Source organism: Eleutherodactylus coqui, chromosome 2 (assembly GCF_035609145.1).
Source record: "Eleutherodactylus coqui strain aEleCoq1 chromosome 2, aEleCoq1.hap1, whole genome shotgun sequence".
Lineage (NCBI taxonomy): Eukaryota > Metazoa > Chordata > Amphibia > Anura > Eleutherodactylidae > Eleutherodactylus > Eleutherodactylus coqui.
The window spans coordinates 293,779,535-293,806,029 of record NC_089838.1 but is presented as its reverse complement, the minus strand read 5'-3'; the positions used below and the strand labels follow the sequence as shown (position 1 = coordinate 293,806,029).

General features: G+C 44.8%; 1 protein-coding gene across 8 annotated transcripts in view; it reads right to left on the bottom strand.

Annotated features, from left to right (window-relative positions):
- Positions 1–24,069, bottom strand: part of WIZ (WIZ zinc finger) — a 71,922-nt gene extending 47,853 nt beyond the window's left edge. For 6 of the 8 annotated variants that reach the window (XM_066593255.1, XM_066593260.1, XM_066593259.1 and 3 more), the window contains exons 1-4: positions 23,964–24,069; positions 13,435–13,782; positions 11,522–11,579; positions 9,181–10,706 (exon numbers count right to left, since the gene is read on the bottom strand). In XM_066593255.1, coding sequence (XP_066449352.1) covers positions 9,181–10,706; positions 11,522–11,579; positions 13,435–13,672 — 1,822 coding nt within the window. In that variant the 5' untranslated portion in view covers positions 13,673–13,782; positions 23,964–24,069. The remainder of the gene's footprint in view (positions 1–9,180; positions 10,707–11,521; positions 11,580–13,434; positions 13,783–23,963) is intronic. The other 2 variants (XM_066593256.1, XM_066593257.1) reach the window with 2 other exon arrangements.
- Positions 24,070–26,495: the final 2,426 nt, after the last annotated feature.

Sequence of the window (26,495 nt, the reverse complement as noted above, 5' to 3'; positions counted from 1 at the left end):
TCACTCCACCTTGCATACCACTTCTGCCATCATTAGCCAAGAATCACTCCACCTAGTACAGCCCTCCTCCCATCGTCCTTTTCTAAGAATCACTCCACCTAGCACAGCCCTCCTCCCATTGTCCTTTGCTAAGAATCACTCCACCTTGCACAGCCCTCCTCCCATCGTCCTTCGCCAAGAAGCACTCCACCTAGCACAGCCCTCCCCTCCCATCGTCCTCCGCTAAGAATCACTCCACCAAGCACAGTCCTCCTCCAATCGTCCTTCGCTAAGAATCACTCTACCTTGCACAGCCCTCCTCCCATCATCCTTTGCCAAGAATCACTCCACCTTGCACAGCCCTCCTCCCATCATCCTTTGCCAAGAATCACTCCACCTAGCACAGCCCTCCTCCCATCGTCCTTTGCCAAGAATCACTCCACCTAACACAGCCCTCCTTCCATCGTCCTTTGCCAAGAATCACTCCACCTAGCACAGCCCTCCTCCCATAGTCCTTTGCCAAGAATCACTCCACCTAGCACAGCCGTCCTCCCATCGTCCTTCGCTAAGAATCACTCCACCTAGCACAGTCCTCCTCTCATGGTCCTTCGACCAAGAATCACTCCACCTAGCACAGTCCTCCTCTCATGGTCCTTTGCTAAGAATCCCTTCACGTAGCACAGCCCTCCTCCCATCGTCCTTCACCAAGAATCACTCCATCTTGCACAACCCTTCTTCTATCATTTGCTAAGTATCACTTCACCTAGCACAGTCCTCCTCCCATTGTCCTTCTCTAAGAATCCCTCCCCCTAGCACAGCTTTCCTCCCATCGTCCTTTGCTAAGAATCCTTCCCCCTAGCACATCCCTCCTCCAATCGTCCTTCGCGTAGAATCCCTCCCCCTAGCACAGCCCTCCTCCCATCGTCCTGCACCAAGAATCACTCAACCTAGCACAGCCCTCCTCCCATTGTCCTTTGCAAAGAATCACTCCACCTAGCACAGCCCTCCTCCCATCGTCCTTCGCCAAGAATCACTCCACCTCGCACAGCCCTCCTCCCATCGTCCTTCGCCAAGAATCACTCCACCTCGCACACCCCTTCTGCCATCATCATTTGCCAAGAATCACTCCACCTAGCAAAGCCCTCCTCCCATCGTCTTTCACTAAGTATCACTCCACCATGCACAGCCCTCCTCGCATTGTTCTTCGCTAAGAATCACTCCACCTTGCACAACTCTTCTGTTATCATTTGCTAAGAATCACTCCACCTTGCACAGCCCTCCTCACATCGTCCTTCGCCAAGAATCACTCCACCTTGCACAGCGCTCCTCCCATCTTCCTTCGCTAAGAATCACTCCACCTAGCAAAGCCCTCCTCACATCGTTCTTCGCTAAGAATCACTCCACCATGCACAGCCCTCCTCCCATTGTTCTTCGCTAAGAATCACTCCACCTTGCACACCCCTCCTCCCATTGTTCTTCGCTAAGAATCACTCCACCTTGCACACCCCTTCTGCCATCATTTGCTAAGAATCACTCCACCTTGAACAGCCCTCCTCCCATCGTCCTTCACCAAGAATCACTCCACCTAGCACAGCCCTCCTCCCATAGTCCTCCACCAAGAATCACTCCACCATGCAAAGCCCTCCTCCCATCTTCCTTCGCTAAGAATCACTCCACCTTGCAAAGCCCTCCTCCCATCTTCCTTCGCTAAGAATCACTCCACCTAGCACAGCCCTCCTGCCATCATCCTTTTCTAAGAATCACTCCACCTTGCACACCCCTTCTGCTATCTTTTGCCAAGAATCACTCCCCCCTGCCCACCCCTTCTGCTATCATTTGCTAAGAATCACTCCACCTAGCACAGCCCTCCTCCCACCTTCCTTCACTAAGAATCACTCCACCTTGCACAGTCCTCCCTTATCTTCCTTTGCTAAGAATCACTCCACCAAGCACAGCCCTCCTCCCATCATCCTTCGCCAAGAATCACTTCACCTAGCACAGCCCTCCTCCCATCGTCCTTCGCCAAGAATCACTGCACCTGGCACAGCCCTCCTCCTATAGTCCTTTGCCAAGAATCACTCCACCAAGCACAGCCCTCCTCCCATCGTCCTTCTCTAAGAATCACTCCACCTAGCACAGCCCTCCTCCCATCGTCCGTCGCCAAGAATCACTCCACCTAGCACAGCCCTCCTCCCATCGTCCTTCTCTAAGAATCACTCCACCTAGCACAGCCCTCCTCCCATCGTCCTTCGCTAAGAATCACTTCACCTTGCACAGCCCTCGTATTGTTCTTCGCTAAGAATCACTTCACCTTGCACAGCCCTCCTGCCATCATCCTCTGCGAAGAATCACTTCACCTTGCACAGCCCTCCTGCTATCATCCTCTGCTAAAAATCACTCCACCTAGAACATTCTGCTACACATCTTTCGACAAGAATCACTCCACCTAGAACAGTCCTCCTCCCATTGTCTTCTGCTCAGATTCACTACACCTATCATAGCAAGAGGGATCCTATAAACCAGAATGGGGTAAAAACTGTATCTCACTCAGGCCGGGTGTTCTAGTAGTACTACTGTTGCCAGACAACCAGTCGCCTGACTGCACTGTTCACTTCTGGTCTTTATATGTCCACTGCTTTGCCATTAAGGTGTTCTTAATGGCTTTCCCATACCTACTCTGGTGCCTAGGTGCACGTTTAGCTGTTCTGAACTAATCAGACTAGAACTATCCCTCCTAGGCCTGCACCCCCCACCTCCTGAGGCCTTTTATTCTGCCATCTATACTCAGCATTTCCACCTAGAAATAAAGTATAGTTTCACTAATAAAGAACAGCGGCCTCTTTTTTGGTCAGCTCTACGTGCAAACGGACTAGTTCCTCCACTATATAAGATCACTACCCCTAACAACTACTGCAAACACAAAGTTCTACTGACTACACAACTTCTATTATTACCTACAGAACCCAGTCTACATGCCCATTACTACTTAATTTGGTAATCAGTGCAAAACATGACAAAATGATCATCAGCAATCTGCAATAAAGATGCAATGTATATTTTTACACATACAAAATTCCAATATTAAAAAAGCCAATCTATACACTTAAACGTACTGCATAACCATCAGATAAAATGCTCAAATTGACTCTATAAAGCTATTCATAATAAATATAAAAAGAACGGTTCTTAAAGGGCAACTCCACAATTTTCATCCATTCAAAATATTCTGGCCCACTTCGATTCACAGTAAGCAGGCAGTCGCTCATAAGACAACAACTGCCTGTTTACATGGGGCGATACGTCATTCAGTCTTCTACATGCAGAAACTGGACAATGATAGAGAACCAAACTAATTCTCGTTCATCGTTTAGTCGGTGCATGTATTTACACTGAGCGATAATCGTTCAGATTTCCGCTGGATGCAGGAACCTGAATGATTAATCTTCCTGTGTGAAAGGGCCCTTAGAGATGAACGGAGCAGAAACTATAATACAAGCAAAGCAGGTACATAGAAGATTGATGGCAGAAAAAGACTTATGGTTTATCTAGTCTGCGCTTACATATTATTTGCCTGCTACGGCCTCCTGTCCACGGGCGATTCTTTATTGCGCTATCCGTGGCGATAATCCGTACGCAGGTAACACGTGAAACTCTTTCCATAGGATGCCCCCTTGTTCTAGTGTCAAGTTTTTTCCTTTATTTATACTTTTAACATACTTCTCCATCCTATAACCTATATAAAAGATTTCCATCATGTCCTTCCCTCTCCCTTCTCTCCTCCTGTAACATATATAAAGGTTTCCATCATGTCTCTCCTCTCCCTTCTGTAACATATATAAAGGTTTCCATCATGCCCCGCCTCTTCCTTCTCCCCTCCTGTAACATATATAAAGGTCTCCATCATGTCTCCCTCTCCCTTCTCTCCTCCTATAACATATATAAAGGTCTCCATCATGTCTCCCTCTCCCTTCTCTCCTCCTGTAACATATATAAAGTTCTCCATCCTGTCCTCCCCTCTCCCTTCTGTCCTCCTGTAACATATATAAAAGTTTCCATCATGTCCTCTCCCTTCTCTCCTCCTGTAACATATATAAAGGTTTCCATCATGTCCTCCCCCTCTCCCTTCTCTCCTCCTGTAACATATATAAAGGTCTCTATCATGTCCATCCTCTCCTCCTGTAACATATATAAAGGTCTCCATGTCTCCCTCCCCCTTCTCTCCTCCTATAACATATATAAAAGGTCTCCATCATGTCTCCCTCTCCCTTCTCTCCTCCTGTAACATATATAAAGGTCTCTATCATGTCCATCCTCTCCTCCTGTAACATATATAAAGGTCTCCATGTCTCCCTCCCCCTTCTCTCCTCCTATAACATATATAAAGGTCTCCATCATGTCTCCCTCTCCCTTCTCTCCTCCTGTAACATATATAAAGGTCTCTATCATGTCCATCCTCTCCCTTCTCTCCTCCTGTAACATATATAAAGGTCTCTATCATGTCCATCCTCTCCCTTCTCTCCTCCTGTAATATATATATAAAGGTTTCCATCATGTTCCCCTCTCTCTTCTCTCCTCCTGTAACATATATAAAGGTCTCCATTCTGTCCTCCCCTCTCCCTTCTGTCCTCCTGTAACATATATAAAAGTTTCCATCATGTCCTCTCCCTTCTCTCCTCCTGTAACATATATAAAGGTTTCCATCATGTCTCTCCTCTCCCTTCTGTAACATATATAAAGGTTTCCACCATGCCCCCCTCTTCCTTCTCCCCTCCTGTAACATATATAAAGGTCTCCATCATGTCTCCCTCTCCCTTCTCTCCTCCTATAACATATATAAAGGTCTCCATCATGTCTCCCTCTCCCTTCTCTCCTCCTATAACATATATAAAAGGTTTCCATCATGTCCCTCCTCTCACTTCTCTCCTCCTGTAACATATATAAAGGTTTCCATCATGTCCTCCTCTCCTCCTGTAACATATATAAAGGTTTCCATCATGTCCCTCCTCTCACTTCTCTCCTCCTGTAACATATATAAAGGTTTCCATCATGTCCCTCCTCTCACTTCTCTCCTCCTGTAACATATATAAAGGTTTCCATCATGTCCTCCTCTCCTCCTGTAACATATATAAAGGTTTCCATCATGTCCCTCCTCTCACTTCTCTCCTCCTGTAACATATATAAAGGTTTCCATCATGTCCCTCCTCTCCTCCTGTAACATATATAAAAGGTCTCTATCATGTCCATCCTCTCCCTTCTCTCCTCCTGTAATATATATATATAAAGGTTTCCATCATGTTCCCCTCTCTCTTCTTTCCTCCTGTAACATATATAATGGTCTCCATCCTGTCCTCCCCTCTCCCTTCTGTCCTCCTGTAACATATATAAAAGTTTCCATCATGTCCTCTTCCTTCTCTCCTCCTGTATCATAAATAAAAGGTCTCAATCATGTCCTCCCTCTCCCTTCTCTCCTCCTGTAACATATATAAAGGTTTCCATCATGTCCTCCCTTCTCTCCTCCTGTAACATATATAAAAGGTCTCCATCATGTCCCCTCTCTCTCTTCTCTCCTGTAACATACACTCATTGTCAAAAAAAGGAAAAAAAAAAAAAAACCTCAACTAGAAGGAGTTGTCGGAATCGAATGAAACGTTCTGTGTGATTGTAATGTTGATATAAGGGATTACAATATCAGAACAAAAGGATAATTTATAGCAGAAAACTGACCCCTTGTAGGGAGGCTCTAGTACCCTGTTGTACCACCTCTAGCTTGGATGTAAGATGTGATACAGGTGGCCATGGAGGCTCTAGTACCCTGTTGGTCACCTCTAACTTGGATACAAGATATGATACGGCAGGCATGCAGGCTCTAGGCGCCTGTTGGGCCACCTATAGCTTGGATGCAAAATATGATACGGGCAGGCATGGAGGCCTACAGGTTCCGTATGGTACCCTGCGGCATATCACTCCACATTTGCTGTAACTGAGTCTCTAGGCTGTGCAAACTTGTAGGTGGTTATAGTTGGCATCCCAGATGGTCTCATACATGTTCGATTGGTAATAAATCTAGTGACCAGGCAGCCACGGAAGTGTGACAATGCTGTGGGGGCTTCCTGTGACACCCGTGTGTGTGCGGCCGAGCATTATTCTGCTGAAAGCCACTTGGAAACCACCATGAGAGGAACAACATGTTGCTGCAGGAAGTCGTAAACATATCGCTGAGCTGTCATTGTCCCTCGTACGACTACTAGGGGTGACCGACTGTCATATGCGATGGCCCCCCAAATCATGACAGCAGCAGGGGGCAGTGTGCCGCGCCACAGCAAAGGCGGGATTGGGGCGCTTCTCCCGAAGTCTCCAGACACGAACACGGCCATCATCAGTGCCCGAACTAAAGCTGGATTTATCATTGAAGACCACCTGGTTCCACTTCGTCCAGTTTCGCCATTCATTACACCATTGCAAACGAAGGCGATGGTGGGTAGGTGTCAAAGGCAGTATACATAGTGGGCACTGTGAGGCCGAATGTCCTTCAGCATAGCACCTGGAAGTGATTGTGACAGACACAGAGGCCTGTAACGATGGTGCCTTCTATCTCTGTATGATGGACAACTAAACAGTGGGAGCTGCTTATGCTCGAGTGATCAGATGATCTCTTGGTGTTCTGTTGATGGCGTCCCGATCCTGGTTGCCTTGTATGCGTGCCCTCACACATCCCCTGGTCCCAATACCTCTTCACAGTCTTGTCAGAACACCCCAGGTGGCGGGAATTAGTCAATACGACCCTCTGGCTTCTCGCATTCCAATAATGCAGCCCATCTCAGACTGTTACCTGGCCAAAATCTCTTTGATTGCTTTGTAAAGGCATCTAGTGGTCAACAAGCTCTACACAAGTGGAAAATAAGGTCACTACACCCAAGGAGCCTCCGAGAGCCTTTTTACAGTCTAATGGTGCAACCACTTTTTAGGTCCTTAAGAGGCAAGGCCGTTCATCTAATCACACAACAACTCTAATCATTTGCATATCTGCCTGAGATGTAACTGCATGTTTTGTATAGAAAAAAAACCCAACTCCTTCTAAGTGCTTGATTTTTTTGACAAAGTATATATAAAGGTTTTAACAAGTCCTCCTCTCCCTTCTATCCTCCTGTAACATAAGATAAAGGTTTCTATCATGTCTCTCCTTCTGTAACACATATAAAGGTTTCCATCATGTCCTACCCTCTCCCTTCTCTCCTCCTGTAACATATATAAAGGTTTCCATCATGTCCTCCTCTCCCTTCTCTCCTCCTGTAACATGTATACAGGTTTCCATCATGTCCCCCTCTCCCTTCTCTCCTCCTGTAACATAGATAAAGGTTTCCATCATGTCCTCTTCTCCCTTCTCTCCTCATGTAACATAGATAAAGGTTTCCATCATGTCCTCTTCTCCCTTCTCTCCTCATGTAACATATATAAAGGTTTCCATCATGTCCCTCCTCTCCTCCTGTAACATATATAAAGGTTTCCACCATGTCCCCCTCTCCCTTCTCTCCTCCTGTAACATATATAAAGGTTTCCATCATGTCCCCCCTCTCCCTTCTCTCCTCCCGTAACATATATAAAGGTTTCCATCCTGTCCCCCCTCTCCCTTCTCTCCTCCTGTAACATATATAAAGGTTTCCATCATGTCCCCCCTCTCCCTTCTCTCCTCCTGTAACATATATAAAGGTTTCTATAATGTCTCCCCTCTCCCTTCTCTCCCCCTGTAACAGTTAAAAGTCTCCATCATGTCCCTCCTCTTACTTCTACCTCTTGTAACATAAATAAAAGTTTCAACCATGTCCCTTCTTTGCTTCTGTAACATATATAAAAGTTTTGATCATGTTCCCCTCTCCCTCCTCTCCTCCAGGCTGTACAATAAATTTCTGCAAGAATTTCCTGCTAAGTTTTGTTTTGAGGCCAGCCAGCATTTTTGTAGCCAATATTTAGACTTGTTCTATTTTATCAATGTCTTTCGGCAGACGAGTGTCCAGAACATAGTATTCTACAGCTCTATACATTGGGATCACAATCTCCCTCTTTCTACTGTTTATACCTCTAGTTATGCAGTCAAGCATTCCATTTGCTTTCTTTGCTGCCTGACCGCAGTGTCGACTTATTTTGAAGGGGTCAGAAATCAGAACCTAAATCCTTCTCTTCTTAAGTCCTGGATAACACAGAACAGCTAATAGGATGCTCACTCAATTTGAGGATTTTTTCCCCCCCAAGTGCATTATTTTACATTTGGAAACATTAAACTGCAGTTTCCATTGTTTTGACCATTTATTTAGTAAAGTTAAATTGTTCTCCATGTTCAAGACCCACCAGGAACATCAACCCTATTGCACACTTTTGTTTAATTAGCAAACCGGCAGACCTTACCTACTGATCCTCCTATGTCACTTACCAAAATATTCACAAAGTTATTCAACAACGTATGTACTTTATAACTATGGTAGACTGCTGTTCTAAAAGTGGAGTTCTCCTTTAAGAATATGAATCTTGTTGACATTTCTAAGTCTAGGCCATTGCTTTAAAGATAAGTGAGATTGAAGAAAAAAAAACATGGCCATTCCCTTCCAGAAGCAACACCATACTGGTCCACTTGGATGGGACTGAGCTGCAGTACCGTATACAGCCCAAAGACCAGAGTAACACAATCTATTGACGGAAGCAACCATACTTTTTTAATCAATCTCATACAACCCTTTTAAATAGGACATGTTTGTTCTTCTATGAAGTCTTTTCTTAGCAAATTATGTAATTCTGGAGCATCTTTTCTAAGAACTCTGCACAGTGCTGTTCCTCCGTTATCCCTCCTGAAGTTGTATTTAAATAAACAGACAACTGGGCGTTTATATTCCCACTGTCAATGGGGTGGAGTCCTTACACACTGACATTGACCATTCAGTACTGTCAGGATGTGTAGGAACACCCCCCATTGACAAGTAGAATGTCAACACCCAGTTTTACCTTCCAATTCGTTCTCATCTTTCCCAGAAGAATAACAGATGAAGAGCACCATGTAAGAAAAGAAAGCTCAAAATTTTAAATAAATTACAAGATGTATAATTTTATAGAGCCAGTCTTTGCGTTGATCATTGGCTTTCACAATATTAACCTGCATCAACATATTACAAAAACTTTAGTTGGGTACGTTCCAGGTAAATGACCATCTCTTACCTTTCTTGCGTTTCTTCTGAAAGGAGTAGTTTTGTTCGATAGCCTTGACTTCTTCTGCCGATATGAAGTGCCGTACGTTATAGCTAACTCCAACTCGGTTCAAGTGGCCCCTGACATGATTGGCGAGACCTATCCCATTATGGAAGCGATCTGGACAATATGGACATTCTCTTTCTTCGCTCCTCAGCCCAAGGGCTTCAAGCTGACTTGCATATTTGGGATCCATTAAGAGGGCATCTAATGAAACATCCTCTTCCACTTCTCCCCAGTCATCTCTTGTTAGATGGCGTTCATAGCGTGATAGCAGCCCTTTGTTGCCTGCTGTAAGCTTTTTTCCAGAACCCTGAGACTGAGATCCCTTTGGTTTCTTCTTCTTTGCATCAATCCTCTCCAGGACGACAACAGCAACCTGGTCTTTTAACTGTTGCGTCTGTTCTTCCTCACGTTCCCCACCTGATCGAAGGGTCACCCGAAACCTATTCTTTAGCTTTACTGCAGCCTCTGGAAGTTGGGAAGCCCTTGTAGACTTAACAATTTCTCCCTCAGTATATACCCTTTCATGCATAGAATTTTCTGAATCTTCTCTAGTCAGAATCTTTCTTTTTACCTTACTGGGTCCCTGCACCGCAGGTTTGAGAGTATCCGATCTCCATCCCTGTTCAATTGTAGCCTCTGCATCCGGACTTTTCCACATAGCTTCATTTGCCATTTCTGAGGTTTCGCCTCCTTCCAGCATTTCAGAAGCTGTTCTGAAAGAGGTCGGATTTCCCCTAGCCTCTCCGCTGGCCTTCCTTACGTGGGTCTTTGCATGCTGAACGAAAACTTTGGAAGAGTTAGTACCGAAGAGGCATTTGGGACACTGCAAACGAGCATCACGTCCTTCATCCGCTATATTCTCCAATTTACTAATTTCTTCAATTATTTTCTGTCTGGACTCCTGATGAAGTTGGCGATGACAGTCCAGACTTTCTTCATCTCCAAACGCCTTTCCGCATTCCCCACAGGTGTAAGATCCTTCACCTGCCTGCAACCCCTCGCCTTCTCCTTCCTGAGAATGCTGGAACATGTGCTCCAAAAGATGGGCTTTTTTCTTGAAATAAATGTTGCACTCAATGCAAGTGTAAACAGAACCCTCCTCTTCCTCCTCTTCTTCTTCCACTTCTACATGTGCGTCTTCCTCCGAGTAGTTTCCTCCTTGCCAAGCCTCATGAGCTCGTCCTAATTGCAGGGCTCTTCTGAAGGCTGGCATGTTAATGGGTGGTGGGTCTGATCTTATCATCATTAACTGTGAATGTCCTTCAACCTCATCCAAACTTGAAGACCACTCATATCTTCTGTTCTGCAAGTACTGATCTTCTGAAGTCATTCCATCAGATTCCCTTTCATCTTCTTCATGAGCATCTGAAGCTGAATACCCCCAGGGAGTTGTGAGAGTGCCAGGATGATGGGACCCAAGACGGTGTAAGGTCCGATGGTCAGGTGGTGGAAGAGTATATTTCGAAGATGAATGGTGGTCTTGATCAGGGCTGTAAGATATTAGGCAAGCAAGATAAGCTGAATAAAAATTGGGTGTAGCTTGACAAGGACTTCATGCTAACCTTCCCTACTAGAATGTTTTTTTAATCTTAGCAGCAAGATGAAAATTGTGATTACTTATTATTTCCTTTAACCTCATCTATGTCACACAACGCCCTGCCCTTACTTATGGCCCATTTGCACGCAAAGACAATCTTTCAAACAATTGAAAGTTTATAGTTTTAGCAATCATTTTGCATAAAGTGTTAATGGACACTAATGTCCATTAACAATTTATTAGCTTCATTTGTGTGTAAGAGGGCCTCTGGGAGCTGTTTGCAGAGCACAGCGCTCCTTTGTTCTTGCACGTATTGTCGGCAGAATACAATGTAATCTCCGACTCCCATGGAGAACACAGCGTGCGGTCCCTGTTATCCTCTCTCCGGCTAAACCATGGATTTTAAGCTCACCTTAAAATCATCAGTCAGATGAAAAGTAAACGATGACCATGATTACACGCAATGATGATCGCTCATCTGCAGTCGTTTGACCACATTTTGAGCGATAACCGTTGCGTGTCAATGGGCCTTAACATAGCTGTGTCCATGAAAGATTGCTGGAGCACAGAAAAAAAAGGGGGACACCTATGGTAAATAAGTCTTTCTTTCCCCAACATCTGCAGTCAGGGAGAGTCGGTTGGCCCTTGTACATATTAGCTAGTCAACCAGTCTAATTGAAATTGGCAATTTTGGCTAGACATTCACCTAATGTGTAAGCACACCTTAAAAAGGTTCATCTACACACACACACAAACACTAGTCCTTACCGCCCCATAATGCCACAGTTGATTCCATCCGAATCCCTGGAGTGGGTCAGTCTGATGCCTAAAAGTATAAAAGAAAGCATTATGTAGACAAATCACATTAACCCCTTAGTGACCAGCCTATCGTGTTTTTACGTCCTGCAATTGGACATTCACAGGATGTGAATGAAGGGGTCTCCTTCCATACAACGCGGGTGCTGCCTGTGTTTTTTTTTTTGTTTTTTTTTTTACAGCCGACACCTGGCGTCAACAGCTCCGCTAAGCCAGGCTGCTCATCGGAGCTGTTAACCCTTTAAATGCCACTATCAATTCAGACAGCTGCATTTAAATCTCCCGAACATCGCAGGGAGCCATGCGGGGGCCATGTCAGCCGGGGGCCTTCTGAAAATAAAAATTAATAAAGTTTTACTAATTAACAAAAAAAAAAAAAAACCCTTTTGCTATATTTATAATAAAAGAAATCTAAATACTAAAACAAATATACATTATTTGGTATCGCTGCGTCCGTAAAAGTCAGATCTATCAAAGTAACGCATTATTTATCACGCATGAACGTCCTCAGAAAAAGAAAAAATGTCAGAAATGTGCTTTTTTGGTCATCCGGTTTTCCAGAAAATAAAAAGGCAATAAAAAAAGCGAATAAAAAGTCATATGCATTCCAAAATGGTACCAACGCAACAGAACGACCCGCAAAAAATTAACCCTCGCACAACTATATCAACAGAAAAATTAAAAAGCTATTGTACACACAAGATGGTGGCAGAAAATAATTTTAAAAAATACAAGTAGTACAGCAAAAAAACAAAAAACAAATAAAGTTTGGTATCGTAGTAATCATACAGATCCATAGAATAAGTTATGTCATTTTTGTTGCAGTTTGTGCGCCGTAGAAACGAGACGCACCGAAAGATGGCGGAATTTCATTTTTTTCCCTTTCTCTCCACTTAGAATTTTTTTTTGAATTTTTCAGTACATTAAATAGTACCATTGAAAAATACAGCTTCTCCTGCAAAAAACAAGCCCTCGTACAGCTACGATAAATAAAGGAGTTACGATTTTTAAAAAAAGGAGGAGCAGTGGGGGAACGAAAATGAAAACAAACGAACAAAAAGAAAAAAAGCTTGGTGACTAAGGGGTTAAACAAGGACTTAATAAGGATGTTCCCTGGATACTTAATTTTCTAAAATAAATCTGAAGCGTTTTAGGGCTCCAGTTGTCCAGATGTGGAAGATCTACAGCAAATCAGCTGCTCCTCTTTCCTCTCAGTATCACCTCACATAGTAATGGTGCCCCTGTCTGTGGCCCCATTTGTTAATAAAAGATGGCCCTCATTAATAAAGTAGTGCCTCACCTCCCTCTCTGGCCACACAGCTAAATTTTAATAAGCAGACCTCCCACAGTAGCACCGAGCCAGGGTACTGTATATGGAGGAAATTCTAATTCCTCCCCATCTCCTGCATGAACCATAGGCTAGAACAGGAGATGGGGGAGGAGCCAGGATTTCCTCCACATACAGCACCACACTACCTGCCCAACTGATGTTTCTCATGAGCTATAGTGGGGGGGGGGGGGGGGGCATTTATAGCAGGGCATGTTTGAAACATTGGCTAGACAAGCCTCTTTAGTCAGGGGGAAAATGCAGTTTAGCTTCTTAAAGTTACAGCCATGAAAAAGGTGCAGCAGGGCTAGCTGCAAATGGCAATAAGACTGTAAAGTCTTGTCGCCAGCTGCAAAAAAAAAAAAAAAGCTCGGATTGGAACCATCATCTGGAGCCCTAATATTTGACATCTAGAAAGGCCTATGTATAAGAATGTATGGAAAGCTGATCAGTTTAAAAGTCACTATTTTAAAGGACTCTATAAAATAGTCTAAATGTAATACTAAAAAATAAAGCAAATCAATGTGTTAGCACATACATTGCTCACCTTCTCTATTGTCTTCTCTATATCCCATATGCGGGTAGGACGTGAGAACACCACCTTCTTCAGGGTAGGCCCCAATATTGGCTTCTCCACCTCCTACAAGGACAATCTCCACCCCTCCTGGGCATGGCATTGGGGCACAAGCTTCATTCTGCCCAATAGACGGCAGTGGGTAGGATAAATTATCCACATCGTCCTGTCCAGAGAGGTATGTGGAGGGAACGTCCTCCATGAGGAGGAAGGTTTAGGATAGGAAGACCAGAAAGACAAAATGATGGACAACAAATATGAAGTGGGGACCTAGAGCGTCACAGTGAAATCAAAGACAAGAAAATGAGAGATCTACAAGATGGTTACGTTGGATGGTGATGAAGATAACGTCATGATGGAAACGAAGAGAAGAAGAAAAGGAAAAAAAAAAAAAAAGACTAATTAGTTTTTTTTGTTTTTTTTTAAATACAAATTTAAAACTACACGTGTCATATAAAATAAGGGAACATTTCAACATCATATACTATTTCAAAAATTTCTAAACTGCACTCCAGATACAAGTGGTTTATGTTGGAAGCTCTGTCAAGATTCATTAAAGAGTAACTGCACTTTCAAAAAAATTTTTTGACATGTAAGAGACACATCAAAAGTTTCAATCATTGGGGTCCGGGTCCAAGACCCCCACTGATTTCTAAAATAAAGGGGCAAAAGCGCTCACCCGAGTACTGTACTTCTTCGGTTGTGAGAGTTACTCTTCGTCTGTTCTCGGCAGCCAAAGACAGACTCGTAAAAGTCTATAGATATTTTCTATATACTTCTATCAGCCCGTCTTCAGCTGCCGAAAATAGCCGAAGAGTAATGAACCCATCTAAAGTTGCACAGCGCTCCTGCCTTTTCATTTCGGTTATCAGTGGGGATCTTAGCACCCGAACCAGCACTGATCGAAAGTGCAAGAAAGAATAAAATAAGACAAAGAATCGGAGCAAAAAGGTCTCTCCCCAACATACATTGGCCAGATATGCATATTTTACGAACCAATGTTTGGCCAAGCTTAGTTGAGATGAAAAGTATACAGTCATAACATTATGTTGCGCTCTCTAATATACCTAGAAGTTTTTGAACCCATATATTTTTGAAAAACATCCTAGACACTGCATATAGAGTTGGTAGTCCCACATCATACATATCTTTTCATTCGGCATGGGAGCAAGGAATCCCCCCAAAATCTACCCGAGGATTCTCAGCAAAGTTCTCCATTGATCCCAGATCTAGTCATCCTTTACAATAGTCACAGAAAAGAATTCCGTGTAGAGAATTTCTCTATCCTCTTACATACAGGTAATTTCATACTTCCTGTGACTAATCTACCTCACATTCTACTCTTTCCAAAGGAATAGTTCATGGGTTTCCTGTTCTTCCCTTAAGTATTTATGCAGAAGTATGTAACATACTTGAGTCAAGTTCCATTCGGAATGCAGCACAAGGAGTTTCTGTAACGGGGCTAGTCTAGACAAGATACTACATTTTAATGGAAGGAACAAACCCAAAGGCGACTGGGTAGATTAATCTTGGGTCGAAGCATTAATAATAAATATGTGGTACTCTGCGGTGTCCAGAAATAAGCAAAAGCAAATACAATTTCAGAAAAGTGATAGAAACACTCAAAAGGTTGCAAGCACATTACATTAAGATGACCATTAGCCCAACCTGCTGATTTCGGTAGAATCTGCTGACCACCTAATGTGTGTGCGGGTTACCGATTCTCCCTTGATGGCAGCTGACCATGAGAGGAATCCAACATGGCCCTGATCATTTGTGCTCAAGGGAGATAAGCCCCCTCAAGAGGTGTCTAGCAGTGACTTATTTCCCAAGAACACATGCACGCTTGGCATGTCTAGAGGGTCTGGAGTTTGGCCAACAGCCATCTAGGATATAAGCCCACCTTAAAGCTGGTAACTATGATTTGATAGCACCTTCACTTATTCTTGTAATAAGCCACCAAGTTCATGAGAAGGCCAATGGTGAATCCTCCTGGAATAATAGACAGGAAAAAGTAGATTTTTCTTGTCCAAGTCTATTGCTTCCCCCAAGATAAACAGTGATAGTTCTGGAAAGTATCCATCTTTCTCATCTCTACAGAATTAAAATGCATATTTGGCCAAGACGACCCTCCTAAAAACCTAAAGGTTGTCCAAATGTGGAGTTTTATTTAAAAAAAATGGCTGCAAACATCTTATAACAGTAAGGCTACTTTCACATGGACGAAAGCGATATCGGCCTGTGAAACTCAGCCTTTTATCGGGCTCGGGAACGTGTGATGTACCCATGGAAGGAAGGTGTTTTTATGGGAACTTGGCCTGCAATACCAAGCCTGGATACTATAGTAACGGGGCTGTCTTCTCCCTGCATAAGTGTAATGGTAGAAATGTTTTTGTTTTTTTTAAAAAAAGGATGTCTTAGGCCGGTCTCACACGACCAGATTCTAACTGCAGACTCACAAGCATATGACCCGCGGTAATACGCGGAATAATCAAATGCATTGGATTACGCAGTTCCACTCACATTATATCTGGATTGCCTAATCCGCTTGCGGAAAATTGAACATAGCGTGTTCCATTTTACCGCTGATATCAGTGACATAGAGCCCATTGTTATCTATGATCATTGCTAACCGAAGGCACGGGAAATATAAACAATCAAACAAATTTTTTTCTGCGCATGACTGCCTGCGTGAGTACGCGCTCATGTACATTCCATTACGCGGCCGTACGCAGGGTCACGGACGGCCTTAGAGGCAATCTCATTGAGGTGTATAAATATAAGCGCCAATACAAGGAACTGGCCAAGGATTTATTCTTCCCAGGAACTAAACAAAAGACAAGGGGACATTCATTACACATGGAGGATGGATGATTTAGAGAAGACTACAGAAAGGGGTTCTTTAAAGGGAATACCGCTATTTACTTTTAGCCCCAAGCTAAAAGTAGTAGTTGACCCACTGAATCTGGGGCTGTAAGCGTTATACTTACCTCCCCCGTAGTGAACAGTGAAACCTGCTGCTCAATGCTAAGTAGTCCGCCAATTACAAAATTAGAACGGGTGACTACATAGCGGAACAGTCAATGTACCGAGTGGCATTTTCAGCGTTCCCAACGGGAGAACGACGGGGGAGTTACGTATAACACTTTCATCCCCGAACTCAGTGGATCACCTACTTTCAGCCCATAAGCTTAGTTGGTAGGACCAAAAGTAGGTGGCAAATTCCTTTCAACGTTAGAGTAGTCAAACTATGGAATGCTGTACCCCAAAGGTAGTAATAATGAAGGTATTTAAGAAATGGCTAGATGCTTATCTAATAACTAATGGAATTCATAGCTGGAACTAATCTAGCGATGAATTATTAATCAAGAAAACATAAACTTGATAGACTTGTACCTTTTTTTCAACTTACATAAGTATGTAAAGTACGTTCAAAAGAACATGTCATACCTGGAGCTCCGAGTCCCGAGACCTCTATGATCGCTAGAGCAAAGGAACACAAGAGCTTCTCTGGGCCTTCACGCTTCGGATGCAGTCAAGGGCTGCTGAGAAGGACTTGTGCTCCTTCTTCTAAGTGATCGGGGTTCCTCAGGACTGGAGCCCTCACCGATCACAACTTCCGACACATCTTTATGACATGTCAGAAGTTGGTTTAAATGATAGGTTATCAATAATTTAAAGACTAAGACCTTTTAAAAAATTGTACCTACGCTCAGGACAGGTCATAGATACCAGATCATCGAAAGTCCAAGATCCGGTAGCCCTGCCGATTAGTGGTTTACCAGAGCAGTCGTGTGCTGGAAACATACAGCTTTGCAAACTGTACGGCGGTCCGGAATGGTAGTGCATTAGAATATCGGGCCATGCATAGTGTATGGAGTTGTGTGTTTCCAGTACGTAGCAGCTCCGATGAACGGCGGGTGATGACCTATCCTGAGGACAGGTCAATAGTAGTTTAGAACTGGAAAACCCATTTAAGGTATCTATAGTACTTAAAACCATACAAGAAGTCTCCGAAAGATGCCAGCCTATGGGCTACGGTAGTGCAGTTCTTGAAACGACATGGCACTTCATTGCAAACTCAACAGGCTAAAATATAATTCACCGATGGTGAAAGGAGGAGAAAAACCTGCTGATACTTTTCAATTCTTGGGTCGTGCCAAGAATGCCATCCACACATTAGCTATTGAAACGCATTTCACAGAAGCAACCATGCATATGGAATGCAGTCCATTAATTTTTGAAGTGGACAAATACTAACGCCCCTCACGAGAGATCGGTGAACACATGCTGTGCTTTATGTACACATATTTTCCATCTGTCATCTCCTTTCAGTTTCTTATAAATAGAAGCACTTCAGGGAAGGAACCTGAAGCCCGACCCTGAAGTACCCCACGCACTGGACTCAACAATAATGGAAAGTCTTAAAGGAGCATTCAAGGCCAAAACTTGAACGCCAGGTAGGTCATCAGTGGAAAAGAGGGCAGACAATCCCTTTAAAAAAGGTGTATTCCAGGCATTTACTATTGAAGACCTATCATCAGGATAGGTCATTAATAGTTGATCAGAAGGGGTCTGCCACTCTGGATCCTCACCAATCAGCTCCTCTGTCAGCTGCTGTCAGTGTGGTGGAGTCAGACATCCGCATCAGTGGTGAGCCAATGATTTCAATGGGAGCGAAGCCATCTATTACACTTCCATCCCTGACCACCGATGCAGACGTCCAGCCGCGTGGCACCGACAGGGAAATAGAGGATCAACTGATTGGCGGGATTCCTGAGCAGCAGACTCCCGCCAATCAACTATTGATGACCTATCCTGAGAATAGGTCATCGATAAAAATGCCTGGGAGCCTCGGCCCCTGATCCATACAAACCGCGATCCTCCATGATATAACTATACGTCAAGGAGCATTAAGGGGTTAATGTGCTCAATAAAAACTGGAACCGTACAACTGTGTGTGCATTATTACAGTTGTTTTTGTCTGTAATTATGACCCAAGGACTGTTTACATTAAAATTAATTATATTTAAGCCATCCGTCGAGCATATATAAGTTATAATACAAGTGTTCAACTACAAGAACTTTAAAAGAAAGACTTTAGAGTTAAGAACATACTTTTTTGTAATTGTAAAAATAGCCACAAACGTATATAAACGTATGGCCGTACATTGAATGCTTAAAATTCCATACGTTTGTACACTTTTTTCACGTACTTTTAACGCATCTACCGTACATTTTAAAAAACAACCCCCCACATCCCCCCACCCCCGAAGAAAACTTGGTCTGATTTTTATTTTTATATTAGTAATCAATGTAGAAATCCAGGAGATTCCGAACGGTTCACTTTATTTTGATATGTAGTATTGGGGCTTTATTTTGAAAAATGTTTCTTAAGTTTTGCTTTTTTAACATAAAACTTTTTTTATTCACTGTCTTTTTTTTTTTATCCCACAGCATTTTTTTCTCCAATGTAAGCTACCATCATCTCTCTACGTGCCGGCACACCAGCCTGCGTACCAATGGTCCACCGGCGGTTGTTAAGACACCAACAGTCTTTAAACTGCCCGATGAGTGTTCGAGCCGACGACGATTCTCATTGGTCATTCAGTCGTTGGCTGCGTTTAAACCAAACAATTCTTGTTCAGTTTTGCTCTTTTGTACGATTTTCTGAACGATAATTGCCGAGTCTAAACGATGCTACAGTCAGACGACCCTAGAGACCATCAATGTCCGTGCCAGGTATGCGCCCGATCACATCGCAAGGACTCCCTTTTGGCATTAAATGCTGCGATTGCGGTCACTTGTGTTTTATAGCTTCCTGTGGATTTTGGTGCCGATTTCCGTGGCAGAATATTTCAGTACATGTGAAAGTTAAATGGATTTTCCAGGACTAACATATTGATGACCCAAGGAAGGGTCATCAATGTCAGATCAGTGGGGATCCGCCACTCAGGAACCCCGGTGATCACCTGACTGATGAGGTTGAGGCGCATGTTTGAGCACCACGGCCTCTCCTCAGACTTGTGACATCATATTCATCGGTCACATGGCCCGAGAACAATTCTGTCCCATTCAAGTGATGGGACTGAGCTCCAATACCAGGCACAGCTGCTATGAAATGTATGGCGTTCTGAACGTTGTGAAGGGGCATACACTTCAAACAGTTGATCAGGGGGGATATTCTAAGCGGCGGACCACCACCGACCAGATGTTGATGATGACCCATCATCAGGATTGCTCATCATGTTAGTGTTGAAGAACCCCTTTAATGGCTCCAGCACACTAGCGTCTTTGGGGCAATGTGTGGTCAAGGGCAGCACACGCCTCCATTGTAGACTATGGGGCTATGCAGATTAACGGTTTTCCACGAGGACCAAAAAAAAAAAAAAAAAACAACTCATTCCTGTCTGTATCATGGACAAGAAATAGGACATGCTATTGTAAGTCTGCGTGTTGTGTCTGTGTGAATCGGACAGGACATGGACAGGTATCCGTGTGCTGTTCAATGCAAGTTGCGCCCAAAGCTCTTGAGCGCAACTTGCACACACGGCAAGTGTGAACTCAGCCTTAGAGGTAGACAGGAGGGGCTGGAGACCAAACAACCAGAGCCTGGCTGATAGAGCGGATACTGAACAGCGTCCAGCAGTGTATTGTAATACAGGCGGGCTGCAGAAGCCAAACGATAGAAAAAACTATTAGAAAACCTTTTTGGCCTCCATAATATGCAATTCAAATGGAAACACTGATCCAATGATGTCCACGTCCTAACAGCCTCCGCCCACGTCCTAACAGCCTCCGCCCACGTCCTAACAGCCTCCGCCCACCGCCCACGTCCTAACAGCCTCCGCCCACCGCCCACGTCCTAACAGCCTCCGCCCATCGCCAACGTCCTAACAGCCTCCGCCCATCGCCCACGTCCTAACAGCCTCCGCCCATCGCCAACGTCCTAACAGCCTCCGCCCATCGCCAACGTCCTAACAGCCTCCGCCCATCGCCAACGTCCTAACAGCCTCCGCCCATCGCCAATGTCCTAACAGCCTCCGGGTTTGACCATTTTTAAGACTGTGATGCCCAGGAGTGGAAACTTTTTGTTTACCCTCAGTGGCTGAAAAGCGTCCAGAAAATAGTCCACTTGAAACAACATGATTGGTCCGATGAGCACCATAACCTAATATTATGGACTCGGCAGAGCGCTGCGTTTGGGGACGCAACTAACCTCTACAGCTACCTTCCCGTTCCCTCGGTGTCTGCCTACAAACATGGTCTATTCACCTCTCTTCCACTCAGAATAGCACCCACTAAGTTCAATGGGTTCGTTCTCATACGTGTTTTTCGCGCACATGTAAAAAGGTACGACCCGCTCTATTTTTCTGCAATTAGCGCTGCAAGAGTCCCACAGAGGTCCAAGGAAAGGGGGAATCCCCTGGCTGAACGGACCCCATTAACCCTTTCCAATCCACTGTCTGACGTCTAAAGACATTCTGATTGAAAGCTGTACAGCTCCGATGTCGGAAGACGTCCAGCAGGGTATTCTTACTGTAGATTACTGGCCGCTCTGTTGTCTGGGGCCTCTCCAGCATGTCACATACCACAGTACTGGCTCTAGCCAGCAGATGGCGCCATTGTATAATGGCAGAAAGAGAAAGTCCCCTAGGAAACTCTGAATGCAAAATTGGATTGCAAAGGGTTAAGCTAATTTGGTTGCAACCAAACCTCCAGCGCAGATGTGATCCCGGCCTAACAGTAAAACTCTCCTCTGTTGCTTGTAGCAGCCAATCAGCTTTCATTTCTAAGCTGCTGTGGTCAAATGAGAGCTGTGCTGTGATTGGTTGTAACAGGTAAAGAAGAAAGGTTTACTATTAGGCCTCATCCACGCGGACATATTTGCACTTCGGAGAGCAGAAACCCCATTGATTTGCATTGGGGTATTCAGGTGTGAATTTCTCGCGTGCGTGAAAAACAAAAAAAGCAGTATGTCCTATGTTGGTCCGCATTATGGACTGAACCAGCCCATTGAAGTCAATGGGATTGCAAAAATATGCATGAGACACGCGTAATTACATATGAAATCAATGGGCCTTCCTGCGTGTTTTTTTCTTTCTCAGAAGCGTGAAAACGCTAAAACGCTACATATTTCGAAAACGGAACAGTTCCGTGTAAATGAGCCGTTACGGTTTTGATAAATGTGCCTCAGTGTCGGCAGGCGCTCGCCGTGTAGAAGTCCGCTCACATGTGCTCATGCCTCTAAAGGGGTCCATGAACTAACTTACGGCGCTCTTAGGCCCAGTGTTCATGGGCGGATTTGAATTTCGGAAGAACCGCAGTTGAAGCAGCCCTTAGGGTACATGGGGCGTCCGTACCTCAATTATTACGGGCAGATTTGATTTGCAGATGCCCCATGCGGAAAAGAAATCGCAGCACGCTCCATTTTAGCGCGGATTCCGTAACGGAAGAGCTCCATTAATCTCTATGGAAGAGAGCGATCCGCAATGCATTTGCGATTGCCGGCAAGCGGTAAAAGTCATTTCTGCACCGATTCGCAGGTCTTCCACCGTGCACATGAGGCCTTAGGGTGACAGGGGGCTGGGTGCTGGATTTTTTATACTCACCCCCTTCCTGGTTCCCGCGGTGCCCGTCGCAGAGATCCGCATGCCGGATTAAAATCTGTCTCTTTTTAAAATCCTATGTACATGGCATCCGATTCAAGCCTATAGCAGAGCGCACGCACAAGGGACACTGAAAAGAGTCCGATTTTTGGCCGGCACATGGACTTCAAGGACAGCAGAAACTAGGCAAGCATAAAAAAAAAACAAAAAAACGCGGCACCCGGCTCCCTGAGGCCGCCTGCACACAGCCGGGTCAGATTCCGAACTGCAGATGTGCCGGCCATCGCAGTACAGATAATGCCGCGCCGTCACTAGGCGATCACACGGATTCTACGACATTTCCGCATTGATGATTACGGAAGGGCCGAGGGTCGGTCGGCTTCAATTGATTTCAATGCCGCACGAAACCCGCCTAAAAATAGAGCATGCTGCGATTTTTCCCCGCAATCGATTTCCGCTCGTGGGCATGAAAAAGCGCTTTTCCATAGCATGGTATAGCCGGTATTTGCTGTGGAATCCGGAGGCGGACGCAATGCAAATATGGCCGTGTGCAGGCGGCCTCAGAGCGCCAGAAGTTAGTCTGCTTTCCCATCTGCGGTAGGGAAGGGGGGTCCAGCTCCGCCCCCAGGAAAGAGGTCAGTCTTCTGATGGATTATATCGGGGTCCGTTCGTTTCCGCTCTGCTGTCCGGCATTTTACATGAAGAAATAGCGCTGCAAGCCGGATCTGCAGGGAGGTTCCAGCGCAGATGTGACCCCGGACTTAGTTTATGGTGCCTGAAAGGTTCCCGTTAAAATATGGCAACAAGCCGCTCACCGGAGCAGTGCATTGTGGGGGCGGTTTTCCGTCTTTAGACATTAACAAGAATGAGGAGAAACTGCAACACAAAATATTAAAAAGTTGCAAAACTTTTCATTATAGAGTGTAAAAACTTTTTTTCCCCGGTAAATGGGCTGTACTGCAGCTGCACGTTATCCGTTATCCGCAGTATAGCGGTACCTTCACCGCTCAGACCCCCAGGTGGTACTGCACCCCCCTCAGGAGACTGGATGAAGGGTGCTAGCGCCCCATTCTCTCTCAACAGAACCGCGGAGATATTGGAGCGGCACATGGTTGGGTATTTCCATCACAGGGCTCGGCCAGCGCGCCATTCACAGTGACGCCATTGTGGCGGGAAGAAGCGACCGCCGCAGTGAAAGCCAGAGCAGGAATGGGAGTCCCATCCTCGAGATCAGCGGCGAGACCCCCACCGGTCGGCACGTTCAGGATAACATGACATTTCAGTACAATCCCTTTAAGCAGAAAACCCCTTTAAGACAGGCTCGCACGCCAATAAAAGGCAACAGACCCGTAGCGCATTTTTCTGACGAGGATCTGCTATGGCAAATATTCAATGACCGGCGCCATGATTAAGTAGATCCACAGGTGCCCAGGCGTTGCGCCCATGATACGCACCCTATAACACGGCCGTGTGAGCCAGACGGACCACGGGGGATATATCGCACCATCCGCAACAAACTTTACCAAAGTACAACTGTCAAAATAATAATAAAAAATAATAATTAAAAAATAAATGCAAATTGTGCAAATTTTTTTAAAATTTGCCCCAATTTTTTAGCGCTGCCCAGCAGCGGTTATGGTGGTCAGCGGTCTGCATGTAGCCATCAGCACAGGAATCCTCATCCTCAGTGCCAGGCTCAGGACCAATGCCCACACTCTAGCCCTGGCACCGCTGCCCTGCACACCACTTAGCAGGGACTACAGGCAGCTAGGCTCATACACTTGCCCCGTTACCCCGCACAATTCCTCCCCCTAGTGACAGCTGTTAAAGTAGCACTTTTGCCCCTTCCCGTGCCCCCTCCCTCCGTATGACCCGGTGTCTCACCCCGCAGGCCGGGTGTCGGGGCTTGGTCTCGGTGCATTGCCCCTTTAAGAGCGGCTCCGGTACAAGACGATCCGTCCGGAGACAGGAGACAAGGGGGGAGCTGGAGAATACAGACTGGGCGCAAGAAAGTGACGTCACCGGCGACGCCGACCTAGGCACGTCGCCATGTTGAAGGAGGCAAGGGAATGGGCGTGGCTCGGAGAAAGCCGCTCAGGCTGCTGAGGGGATGGCAGAGGGACTCTGTAGGGAGGAGGGGAGGATGTAGTGAGGCATGGGGCTCATTAGTTACCTCATAATTATCCATATTCATTACTGCAGTCCGAGTAACGCCCGATAAGGAGTCACGCGGGCGAATGCCATTGCGGTCCGTGCAAAAACTCACCGTTTTCATCTGCTTGTTGCATGCGGTGTTTACATTCACGCTCGTAAAAAAAAGGCCAATTGATGTTTTTTTCCCCCATGACTGCCTCCTAGTATAAAACACAGTAAATACACATACAACTGCCTATTTGCTGCGTTTTTACGCAATTCCTATAGACTTTAAGGGGTGATTTTGGTGTGTAAATACCGGCGAGAATAGGTCAGGTTACGTTTTTTAAAATAAAACGATCAGCCCGTTAAAAAAACTGCTCATCTGAATACACCGATGGTGTCATATGACATGGCCGTAAAAAATGGCCGGAGTGTCTGTATCATGGCCGTACAAAATACGGACAGAAAATACGCCCGTGTGCGTCCACTAAAGCGTGGGCTTCACAGCGATTTGTTTTGCTTTTTCATCGCTGCTTTTTTTCCGTTGTCAACTTCCAAGAGCCATGCCGTTTTTTCTTACTTTTCCATCGAAGTAGCGGTACGAGGCTCGGTTTATACGGGACGAGTTAATGAGAATGTTCTGGAAACAAGTTTTAAGATTTTCAATGCATGATGGAATTAAAGAAAAAAACCAATGATTTTTGGGTTTTATTTTTATGGCAAGTAGTGAAAACGCACGTTTATTCTTTGTGTCAATGCTATTATGGTGATACCAAATTTCTGTTATTTTGCCATTTTCCAATAAAAAAAAACAACTGAAAGGGGGTTTGCACCAAAAGCACTTTTTTCACTTCTCCATAGCAGAGTTGATACAAGTCTGATCGGTGGGTGCTGAGACCACCTAAGGGTGACAACCCACTACAGTTTTTTTAACTGCGAAATTCGCAGCGGGTTTTTTTTCTGCAGGGGTCTATGGGACTTGTAATGTTATAATCGCGATCGCGTAAAATCGCAATTTCGCGCGATCGCGATTTTAACATTACAAGTCCCATAGACCCCTGCGGGAAAAAAAACGCTGCGAATTTCACAGTTAAAAAAACCTGTAGTGGGTAGTCACCCTAAGAATGGGGGACCCGTGTTCCCCTCTTCTCGACGCCACGGGGATGTTTCTTCCACCCACAGTGACGTCAGACGGAATTCAGCGATGGCCGCACAGCCGCAGCCGCCGCTCCATTTATTTCAGTAGCACTTATGGAAATGGCCGAGTGCTTGTACTTGGCTATCGTTAACAGGCCTCTTAAACATAAATGGAGCAGCACTGCCAAGGAGCGGCCATTGCTCTATTCGATGTCCTCACTGCAGGGGGTGCAGTGAGGAGGGGGGGGGGGCATGGGATCCCGCTCTCAGCGGTAAGACCCTCGACAGATCAGACTTTTAGTATATCCTATGGCTGGGTAATAATAGTTGATCTTGGCAAAAAACCCTTTAAAGAAAAATTAGCATAGTCTTTTTTATTTTATCACTATTAGAGTTGTACGAGGGTTTGTTTTTTGTTTTTTTTTACTTGAAAAGCTGTACTTTTTTCTTGATATCATTTTTGGGCTAAATATGATTTTTTGATCACTTTTTTTAATTCCATTTTTTATTGGTCATTGAGATGCCCCCCAAAAAAGACAATTCTGGCATTGCGGTTTTTTTTATACAGCGTGATGAATAATGCAATATTTTAGTAGCGTGGACTTTTTTGCAGCAATACCAATTACATTTGAAAAAAATGTTTTATGTAAAAAAAATTAGAAAAGCGTGTTTTTAATAACTTTTTAGACTTTTTAAAAATGTTTTAAAAAATATTTTAAAACATTTTATCAAACTTTTTAAAAAACTTTTTTAAATATCTTTGTGGGACATGAACATGAAATCTCTTGATTGCTTGTACAATATACTGCTGTACTTCTGTACTACAGAGTATTGTTGCTCCGCTGTCATCCTATTACACCCTGCCGTAAGCAGGGTGTAATAGGTATACTGCAATGGCAGGCCTTCAGTAGGCCTCCAGCTGTTATAACAACCATTCAGCATCCCTGGATCACATTGTGGGGAGTAGGGGCGACCAGGGGACAGAGGGAGTCCTCTACCTCTGTCTAACTACTCAGCATTGACATTCTCTGATCCCATCTGGAACACAGCTGGCAGCCGACCTCCATGGATGCCAGCTCACCATACTTTACCTTCCTACATCCACCATACATCTAGAGCAGATGTGGGGAAGGGGTTAAAGAG